Source organism: Elephantulus edwardii, unplaced genomic scaffold, assembly GCF_000299155.1.
Source record: "Elephantulus edwardii isolate Elephantulus edwardi_28Jun2011 unplaced genomic scaffold, EleEdw1.0 scaffold00113, whole genome shotgun sequence".
Classification (NCBI taxonomy): Eukaryota; Metazoa; Chordata; class Mammalia; order Macroscelidea; family Macroscelididae; genus Elephantulus; species Elephantulus edwardii.
Genome location: NW_006399863.1, coordinates 6,593,866 through 6,604,519, shown reverse-complemented (window position 1 = coordinate 6,604,519; position 10,654 = coordinate 6,593,866). Strand labels below are relative to the sequence as shown.

The 10,654-nt window shown below is 45.6% G+C and overlaps 1 protein-coding gene across 1 annotated transcript in view; it reads left to right on the top strand.

The window, feature by feature from the left end:
- Positions 1 to 10,654, top strand: part of CACNA2D3 (calcium channel, voltage-dependent, alpha 2/delta subunit 3) — a 1,138,585-nt gene that overhangs the window by 1,058,811 nt on the left and 69,120 nt on the right. The window contains exons 33-34 of the mRNA XM_006892223.1: positions 2,536 to 2,588; positions 5,016 to 5,071. Coding sequence (XP_006892285.1) covers positions 2,536 to 2,588; positions 5,016 to 5,071 — 109 coding nt within the window. The remainder of the gene's footprint in view (positions 1 to 2,535; positions 2,589 to 5,015; positions 5,072 to 10,654) is intronic.

Genomic DNA, 10,654 nt, shown 5'->3' with positions numbered 1-10,654 from the left:
CAGAATCCTTGCCTCCAAGGAGCAGCCTGGTTTAACCCTCTCAAGGATGAATCTGTTTGTTTTCTTGGCAGTCCATGGTACATTCATACTCTTCTCCAACACCAAAGCTAAAAGACATCAATTCTCCTTATATCCTCCCTAGTCATTGTCCAACTCTCTGATGCATAACAAGTGATTGCAAAGACCATGGCCTGTATCAGATGCACCTACATTTGCATACAAATGGAGAAGGGCAGGGGGAAGAAAGTCTAGACCAATATGGCTGTTCATTTTTAGTACAATGAAATGTGGGTTTCTTGAATGCCTCCCCCCAATCCAGCCTCAAGATGAACTTCCCTTCTGTCTCCTTCTTCCAAAAGCTCCCTAATCCATCCATCCACCCACCCGTCCGTCCATCCGTCCATCCGTCCATCCATCCATCCATCCGTCCATCCATCCATCCATCCATCCATCCCTTCCTTCCCTTCTCACCTCCAGCTCATACTCCCAAGGACTGCTGAAATACCACTGCTTATCCCAGCAAGTACGCAGACAATTACTCCATGGTCTGGCCAGCTGGATCACTTTTCAAAAAGAGAAATGTGTTTTGTTGGATTTTTTTCCCAACCATAAAATGTAATGTAGCTCCTTGGAAGCAAAGGTGGTGAAACTTTGTCTCTCATACTTCGGAGAAGTTGCTAGGAGAGGCTGTTCGTTTGAAAGGGTCATGATGCTTGGAAAGGTACAGGAAAGAGAGGAAGACCCTCAATGAGACGGATTGACACAGCGTGGGCTCCAGTGTGCCAGTGATGGTGACGGCGCAGGATAGGCCAGGGATCAGGTCTGTTCGCGGGGTTGCTCAGAATCGTGCTCAGCCCCACGGCACCTCCCAAACCACGTCCTCGGGACTGCAAATCTGCTCTTGGTTTTCGGTCGCAATTGAAAGTTCTCATCCTTATCTGACTCTGATCTGGAAAAACCTAGAGCTCCTGATTCAGAGAGTGATGTGGAAGGAGTGAACCGAGATCAGAGCAAGAGATCTACAGCCCCTGAAATCTAGGGGAGGCTGGGAAGAAGCTTAGTGGATTCCCCTGTTTTATTTCTTGCTTGAAATAAAGGTTCCAACCAACCAACCGACTAGTTGCTGTTGGTTTGGAATTGACTCACAGCAACCCCACGTTTTGTCTGAGCAGAACTGTGCTCCGCAGGGTTTTCAATAGCTGAGATTTTGGAAGTGGATCAGCAGGCCTTTCTTCCGAGGCACTTCTAGATAGACTCCAGCCTCCAGGCTGTGTTGAGTAGGTGAGCACCATAGATGTTGGCACCGCTCTAGAGTTCCATCAGAACGGTGGTGGCGGTGGTTAGGTACCCTTGTGTCGGGACTGACCCATAGCTGACCCTCCTGCAGGTTTTTAGAGGCAGTAAACTGCCCGGGAGGAGATTGCCCATCCTTCTCGCACAGAAGTTGGTGGATTTGAACCACATATGGCAGTGCAACTCCTTACCACTAAGCCACCAGAGCGCCCTGTAAAGATGGTTAGAGGTATATATTTGATTCTTATTTAAAGCAAGGTTATTCCATCATTTGTTTCTAGTCCTTATAATTAAAATATTCAGGAGATCGGATTAAGCAGCCATCACTTCAGAAGCCAGATTTGGCGTTCCGATTCTCTGAAACCTAAACACAACCAGAAGCATTTCTGCGGCCTCTCAGGTGCTCAGGCTCTGCCAGCACCAAGGCCCGCCCCTCAGGTTCACCCACCACTCGCATATCTGGCATACCTAGGTACAAAGAACCAACTGAGGGGGAGACTGGGTATTTTCCAGAATTCAGGAAATTGAATTATCCACATAGGAAATATCACAGAGTAAACAATCCAACTGCTTTTTTTAATTAAAATATTCTGAAATAAAGATTAGTCTGTCAATGCCTTCTTTTATAGAAGGTGGGGGATTTTCTGCAAGGATAAAAATCACATATTTATATGGTTATCCTTTTTTTTTTTTTCTCCCCAAGTCCAAATATGCAAGTGTGAGAAAAGGCAGCTTTAATTCTGCATAATTCATGGGGGACATTAAAATCAAGCATTTGCAACTTTTGCTTGTTTCAATGAAGGACATACCGTGAGGAGGAACAAGGCATCACCTTTCTGAGAGGCAGCCCTGTGAATTAACCATTTGAAATGCGTTCATGATTTCAGGCCCTTAGCATTGGGGGCAGAATATTTGCCCCTGGAGACGCAAGGTTTAGGCAATTGTTTGCTGAACTTCCTCTTTCTTCCTAGTGATAACCCTTGGATTAGATCTTGTTTATTTTACTTGTAAATCACCTCTCACTACAGGGGAGTTCAAAGTTTGGAGTTGTTAGTTTTAGGAAAAAGTATCCAACCTTTTTTCTTCCTTTAGCTAGAGTTTCACCCATTTTTTTAAATTTTTTTTTAAATATGATATCAATCTCTCTGGAAGAATAACATTGTCTTTATGTAAAGCCTTAAGTGAAACCACAGACTTTGTGTGTGTTACGTTGATTTTAATTAATTGAATTCTTCTTTTCAGCCTTATAATGCCTTCCTTGCTGCAGTAAAATGGATAATGACAGAACTTGTCTTGTAAGTACATTTTGGCTCCATTTTTGCCAAGTCTCATTGCTTGGCTTTTTTTAATATATCATAAAGTGAATGGGGGAGACGAGGGTCTTATGTTTTTAATAATCATTAGTTTCATAAGACTCTGAGATAACCCTATTGAACATCTCAAAGTATTGAGCATTGAGACCCCCAAATTATCTTTTATGAAGTTATTCATGGTCACTGCTGAGGCCTTTATGTCATTGTTTAGCAGACTAACAGCTTGCAATACACAAACCAAATTTATTTATTGTGGTTACTGTTAAATTTAACATGAATGTCTGCTGTTTTTCATGCAGCCTGGGTGGGCTGTGGTCAGAAGAGCAAGGCAGCCACAGCAGTCCACTTTGCTACTTGGGATGGCCTGGCATTTGCAGGAGGGGGGGGCCTGGGTTTATATAATCCAAGGCCAGGAAGGAGTAGGGGGCTCCCCTCAGGTGTGATTTCATTGTTTACCCTGTCAAGTTACGGCCCTGTTTGGAGAGTGTTGGGTGCATCTGTGACTTAGGTCAGCCTTTAAATGACACAAAGATGAAAGCTGCCTGACTTCCAGACGAGATCTTGGACACGTTACAGAAACCCTGTGTCACACCACTAAAAAGAATTCCATGGACAAGCATGTAAACCAGATCATTTAGCCGGACCCAAAGCGCTCATTCCAACGTCCCCTCTCCTCCTCCCCTCGCCGAGTCCCATTATGGCTGCAGCTCTGTGGCTGTAAGGCAAGATTTTTTTCCTCCTCATTTGATGAGCTGACACATTATCTTCTTCCTGATGTTAGTGTAACTGACAAAGCTTATAAATGCAAATCAGGAGGTTAAGTGTCTGTAGACTTATCACACACTGAACTTTGGTAACAGATGATGTTGAGGGTTTGATGAATAAGCTGCTAGGGACAGTGGCTTTGAGACGGTCCGTTATGTGCCATCAAGTCAATTCCGAATCCGAGCAACCCCATGCACGACAGAACATGGTCTGGCCCTGTGCCAAGCCCACATGTTGCCGCCATGTTTAAGCCTGCTGGCAGCCACCCAGTCAGCCCATCTCACCGAGAGTCCCTTTTGTTCACTGGCGCTCCAGGGTGAATGATGTCCTTCTCTAGGGATTGGCCCTTTCCCTTGAGAGAGCTTGAGAAGGAAGTATTTGAATTTAGATCTTTCTATTCAATGGTAAGGAATTGAGCTCAGAGGGACAAAGATGGGCCATCTCTTCTCCTGTGAAAAGTACACAGTCCACTCCAGAGCAATTTATTGCCTCTGAAAACCCCCTGGATGGTCAGTTCTGAGTCAATCCTGACTCAGTGGCACACATCAAGAAAACAATTCCTATGTAAAGGGCGCTCTGTTGGCAAAGCCCATGAAGAGGTGTGCTGCTAATCCAAACCCAGCTGCTCTCTGGAGGTTCAAATCCACCCACTGCTGAGAGAGAGATGGGCAATGTCCTCTCCTATGTTTTAGTCTTCTGAAAACCCTCTGGAGGTTAGCTCCGAGTCTGTTCTGACTCAACAGCAGTCTGCGAGGGACATTCATATGTATAAGGAGGTCTGATGGCTCCGAGCTCTATGCGTTGCACTGCAGAGGCTAATGTCATTGGTTCAAAGCCACCAGCTGCTGCTTGGGCTAAAGATGGGCAGTTTCCTCCAGCAAAGAGTTCGGGCTTCAGAACGTGGTAGAGGGTCACTGTGAGCTGGAACAGACTCAGATGCAGTAGGTTTGTTCCTTTATAGGATGATTTGTGTTCTACTTTAGTATCTTTACTAAGAGTTGAGAAAATTGGGGGTTTATGAAGTTCCATGTTTGCATAATTTCGTAGCAGTTTGAGCTCCTGCCACCCCACCCCCTAACTTACACACATACACACAGACTGAGTTTAAATAAGTTTGTGTTGTAGCTATTTTGTAAGCATCCTCTTTACTTCATAGTCTAGATTGAGAAGAATATTCCTTTCTATCTCTGAATTGATACTGAAGTATGTGAGAGAGGGTGTGGATAGGATAGAATAGGGCTCGTTCAGCTCTGTAGTTCATCGACTCGATGGCACTTAACAATAGTATTTCTGAAGTGAAGTAAGCAAAAGCCTATCAGAAATTGAGTTTTTTACTAAGAGTCAAATATATGTATATATTCTAAGGCAGGATAAGAAAAATCACATCACTAGAAAACTATTGTGTGTGACCTGTAAGAGCAGGTCCTTTCTTCAGAGTTGAGTCTTAGAAAACGTGGTTTGGGGATTTGGCTGGCACTGGTGGTGGCCTAGTCTTTGCCAGGTGTGATAAAGGTGGGTGGCCACGTTGATGCCCTTGATGTGTGCATGCAAATGAAGGGTGCGGTGCAAACCATACGGACTGCCGCTGCCCTGCTCGAGGGACAGATGACCAAGTCACACTGGGCTTTCTCTCCGTCTGTTTAGGTTCCTGGTGGAATTTAACCTCTGCAGCTGGTGGCACTCAGACATGACAGCAAGTGGTAAGCAGTCACCGGTTTCTATTTCTTAACTCAGAGTAGTAAACCCTGGGTTCGCTAGCTGCCTTTCGTCAGGGATGTGCTCTCGTGCAACTGCTGGAGTGATGAGTTCTCAGCCCTGTCAGCACAAAGTCACTCTCTGTGCTGGGTGCAGCGCCAGCCCCTCTGACACAAATTCCACAGGCCTCCCTCAGCCCCCGGTGAACGTGTGTTCTCTGACTCCGTCCCTTAGAGACGACTTTGAGGTTCTGCACTGCGCAGGTGCCGTCTGGAGAGAAAGCTTGTGGGCAGTGCTGCGACCTGGGGAGACAGACACAGCGCCCTTCCAAGACCCAGACAGCAGAAACCCCCCCCCCTTAGTTTTTTCTTTTATGACTACTTTCAGGAAACGCAAATCTGACTACAGTACCCTCCCTGCTAAAAACGGCTTTGATCTGGGTGGAAAACACAACTGACTCTTGCAGACATAGGTTGAGTGACAGAGTTAGAGCATTATGGGTTTGAATATTGGCCTTGAGGTTGGCAGTTGAACTGGTCTCCCCAAGTCTCCATTTCCTCACAGCAAATGAAAGGCGGAGAGGCCTGTTTGTGTGTTTGTGTGTATGTATTTCCTGATGTGATACATCATGAGATTCCACTCAGAGAGTGGAGAGTGGAATAGAGCGATCCACCAAAAACGGCCCCTGTAATTCATTCATCCTGATCATATGACCATGAAGAGGAAGATAACTCAACAGTTGACTCCCTCTAGCTCTACAGAACCAAACCCCGGCACCTCAGTGTACCAACTTCCAAGGTTCTCCCCCAGCCTTCTCCATCGTTCATTTGCTGCATCTCACTCAGATATGCCTGGGTTCATCAGACCTCTTTTTCTTACTTGAGATGCCACACTCTACCATTATTACTATTTTTTATATATGTGATATAGACATATTGCCTAAAACTTGCCATTATAAGGACCCATTTCCGTCACATTCATTTTATTTACAATGCTGTAAAAACATCACTGTTTCCAAATCCTTTTTATCATCTCTGATAAGAGACAAGAACTCTGTACAGCAGCCAGTCACCCTTCAATTCCCCCGTCAGCTCCTGGAAACCACTGATCTACTTTCCACCTGTACAGATTCCCCTATTTTGAACATAGTAGAGATTGAATTCTACAATATGCAGCCTTTTCTGGTTGGCTTCTTTTATTTTGCTTAGTATTTTTAAAGTCCCTCTATATTATATGTATTAATACTTCATCTTTCTTTATGGCTGAATTTTGAGGAGCTATATGGTCCAGTCAAGAGAGTTGTGCTGCTGTCCCAGAGTTGTTGTTTTGTGCTGTCAAGTCGGAACTGTCCCATAGTTGACCCGCCAGACGGTTTTCAGAGGCAGGTAATCACACGGGAGGAGATGGCCCATCCTTCTCCTGCGGAGCAGCTGGTGAATTTGAACCACATGCCTTCGGGATCGCAGCACAGTTTCTTACCATTAAGCGCCATAAGAGAAAGAGGGAACTCACCTCCTGTGCAGTTAAGAGCCTCTGGAAACCTCTGGAGGGTCAACTATGAGTCAGTTCTAACTGGACAGCAATGAGTTTGAAAATATTATTTCTTGTGTATGTGGTATGTATCTACCCTTTTCTGTTCATTCATCCGTCCATCCATCCATCTGATAATGAACATGGATTGTTTCCATCTTTTGTCTGTCATTAAGGCCTGCAGTCAACCTTGACATCCAAGTATCTGTTTGTGCCCCAGCTTTCAAGTTTTTGGCTTTCAAGCTTTGGCAGTGGAACTTCTAATGATGTACTAGTTGTAGGTTTAACTTTTTTAGGAACTACCAAAGTCTTTTTCACAGTAAATAAAATTGAAAAAAATCAAACCCATTGCCCTCACAGCAATTCCTGCTCCTGGTGACCCTAGAGGTTGGAGCAGAAAATCCCCCATAGTGTTCTCAAGACCGTCCTGATCAAGAGTGCACTCGACAGTATCTTTCTGTCACAGAGAAGCTGGTGGGTTACGAAGCTTCAGCCTTTCTCATGAGATGAGAGTGCTTCAAAGTATCATCATTTTACAGTCCCACCAGGAATAAAGGCGGGGTCTAATGGCTTCAGATATTGGTCAACATTCTTTATCTTTTTAAAGTATTTGATTGTTGATCTTTCAAGAAGACATAGGAATGTGGCATCTCCCCCTGGATCTTCCATTTGACACTCCCTTCCCTGATGATCTCAGTCTGTAAGGATGTCCTCAGTTCCCCCAGACAAAGGACAGTATTCCCTGCTTGCGCCAATCCCCGTTTCCACACACACCTCCACTCCCTTCCTCCTCCCACCTGTCACTGCCTCCATTTATTTGTTTGCTTCTCACCAAACTGGAGTTTCTTGAGGGCAGAAACTGTGCTTTAAGCATCATCGTCTCCTGGCACCTAATAGAAGTTAGAGGTGTGGTTTAGGTGCTCAGTCTTGCTTTTCAATACCTGAACCAACTTTTCTTGTGCCAGGCATGCCCGTCGCTGCACTGTCATCACATATCTGTTGTTTATAATAGGTCCATCTCCTCTAAATTCAAAGAGCCTTAGTGGTGTGGTGGTTAAGCTTCAGCTGCATAGGGTAAGGTTGGTGGTTTTAAACTAGCAGCTTCTCTGCAGGAGAGAAGCAGTCTGCTGCTGTCAAGATTACAGGACACTTCTTCTGTGTCCTCCAGGATCCATCTCTCCGTGTCAGAATCAACTCAGTGGCCATGAGTTCAGCTCTTTGGGACTCAAGTCAGGTAACGGGCACTCTGGTGGCCTAGTGGTAGCTGCACTACAGTCCTGAAGGCATACTGTTCTATTCCACCAGCTGCTCCACAGGAGAAGGCTGGGCAGTCTCTTCCCATTCAATTTACAGCGTCTGAAAATCCCCTTGAGGTTCAGCTATGAGTCCATTCTGACTAGACAGCAAACAAGACGTCAGGGCATGCGATGGAACAGCGTCTGTGGAGAATTTGAGACGTGTGTGTAGCTTCATAGAGCAGCCTCTGCGGATGGTTACATTAATCCAAGTGTGTCCAGGGTGGGACTGCCCTTTGGAGCAGCCCGTCCAGGAGAGCTCTGGTGGCCTAGTGGCAAGAAGCTGCTCTGCAATCCCGAAAGCATGTGGTTCAAGGTCACCAGCTGATCTAAGGGAGAGGGATGGGCAATCTCCTTTGTGATTAATTGCCTCTGAAAACCCACCCGAGAATCAGCTAAGAGTCAGTTCAGACTTGAAGGTACACAAATCCAGGAGAGCACAGTGGGTGAACTGTGCCACTCCCTGCCCCCACCCCCATTGTCCCAGTGACCTCAGGACCTAGACCAGATCATTGTCCCTCCTCCTCCATTGGTACCATCTTTTCTAGTGACTACCCAGGGCCCCACTGGGAGAAACTTCGCCCCAGGACTTACACTGAGATGTGAACAAAGGCTGCTGTGACAAGCTGATCATCGTTAGATTCATGATTGTGAATGCCAGTAACTCTGAATGCCAACAACGTTACTGTTCATTGTGTAACATTGAATCACATCCGATCCTTAACTGACCCTCCAGTGTGTTTGCAGAGGCAGTTAAGCCCACAGAGGAGGTTCTGTGGAGTGGCTGGTGGACTCAGACCACATGTTTTTGGGATTGCCACACAGCTTCTTGGCCACTAGGCCACCAGAACTCCCTAAGAACAGGGACATTTGTAACAGAAATGACAACCTGTCCACAGAAAGGCACGCACTTCTGTTTGGGAACACTTTTAAACAAAGTGGAAAAATCTTGGAATGGATCAAGTAGAAACTCTGTATCAGAAAGATGTCTAAAGGCAGGGCCAGGAAGGATGTGGTGCTAATTAGTCAGCAATCAGTATGGTGAGTGAGAAGGCCCAAAAAGCAGAGATCAGAATGGGAATTAGAAGACCCTCCTGCCATCCTCAGTAGAAAATCTTACCTACAGCTTAGACTTCCTTTAGTTTAAAAATCGACATATGAATATATGCAATGCACATGATTTTTTTAAAGGGACAAAGCTACTAAATGGTCCCTTTAAAATTTATTTCTAGTTTTTCTCAGTGTTACTAAAACAAGCAAAAAACAAGAGGAGCAGAAATCACTGACATGGAATCGATTCCTACTCATGGGTCCCTTGTCTACAAGATTGTCTTATGGAAGGAGACTGCTTTCTTTTTCTCCTGCAGAGAAGTTGGTGGGTTTGAACAACTGACCCTTTAGTTAGAAACTAAGGGCTTAGCCCCTTGGCCTCCAGGGCTCTTGGTTTTATCATTGTCATATATTGTTGAGTCAGGACCAACTCATTGCTGACTTTCCTGTGGTTTTCAGAGACAGTAATTCACAAAGGAGGAGACTGCCTTTCTCCTGTAGAGCAGCTGTTGGATTCAAACAGCTTGTCTTTGAGTTGGCAATACAATTCCTTACCACCAGCCCAAACATTATATTTGAGAGAGAAAAGCACACAAACTCAGTAAGAGCCAAGAGAATGGATGGTGTGCTGGCTGGATGACTATTCTCCCTGGAGCATCAGCCACCCTGAGATGATGCCTGGCATCTGCCAGGCCCCACAGGGTCAGGCTTCGGGCTCTGGGAAGTTAGGACACCTGCTTGCCCTAGCTTAGCTTAGTGCCCTGGCTTTGGACTCCATCAGCCTTACTCTGCCTCTTGTTAACTGTGAAGTCCTGGGCAAGTCACTTGATCTCTCTGGTCTTTGTTTTCTTTTTTCTCCCCACAAAGATAACAATGGATCGAATTTATTTGAGAGGAGATGCGAGTGATGCAGTGCACGTGAAGGCAGCTGCCGCCCAGAGCAGGAGCCTTGTGATTTGGCCTGTGGTGCTTTTTTTACTGTCCCCAGACTTTGACTAAGATGCTCAGCTTGCTCTTAGGAGTTGCACTCAGGGCTGCAGGCAGGACTGTTGCCAGTGGTTTCGTTTCTTCTCAGCTGTGCATCTGCTTACCTCAGGCTGAGGGGCTTGGCATTGAGAACGAATGCCTTCAACTACACCACGCCTTAGTTATTTAATGCTGTCATTAAGGAACTGTAGTGGCTTAGAAAGATGGATGGTCTCCTCCCATTAAGATTTACAGTCTTGCAAATCACTGAATCACTCAGAGTCAGAACTGACTCAGTGCTGTGAGTCTAACAGAAATGCCAAAACCGAGTGGCTTTAGCAAACAAACTTATTTTCTCAGAGTTAAGGATGCTGCTGTTCTTGTTTAGTTTCATCCAGTCAAAATCTACCCATAGCTGGCCCTCCAGGGGGGTTTTGGAGACATTAAACCCCAGGAACGAGATTATCCATCTTTCTTCCTCAGAGCAGCTGGTGGATTTGAACAGCATGCCTTTAGGATTGCAGTACAGTTTCTTACCACTAGACCACCAGAGTTCTCCTTAGGCTACTTTTGGTGCTGACTCTAGAGATACTAACCCATAGCTGACCTTCCAGCAGGCAGGCCCTATTGGGTTTTTTCCAGTTCTGTTCTTAAAAGTAATAACAGTCTTGGCACCAGCAGCCAGGAAATTAAAAGGCGCATTGCCATGGGAAAGTCTGCTGTTAGGGACCTCTCCAAAGTGCTGAA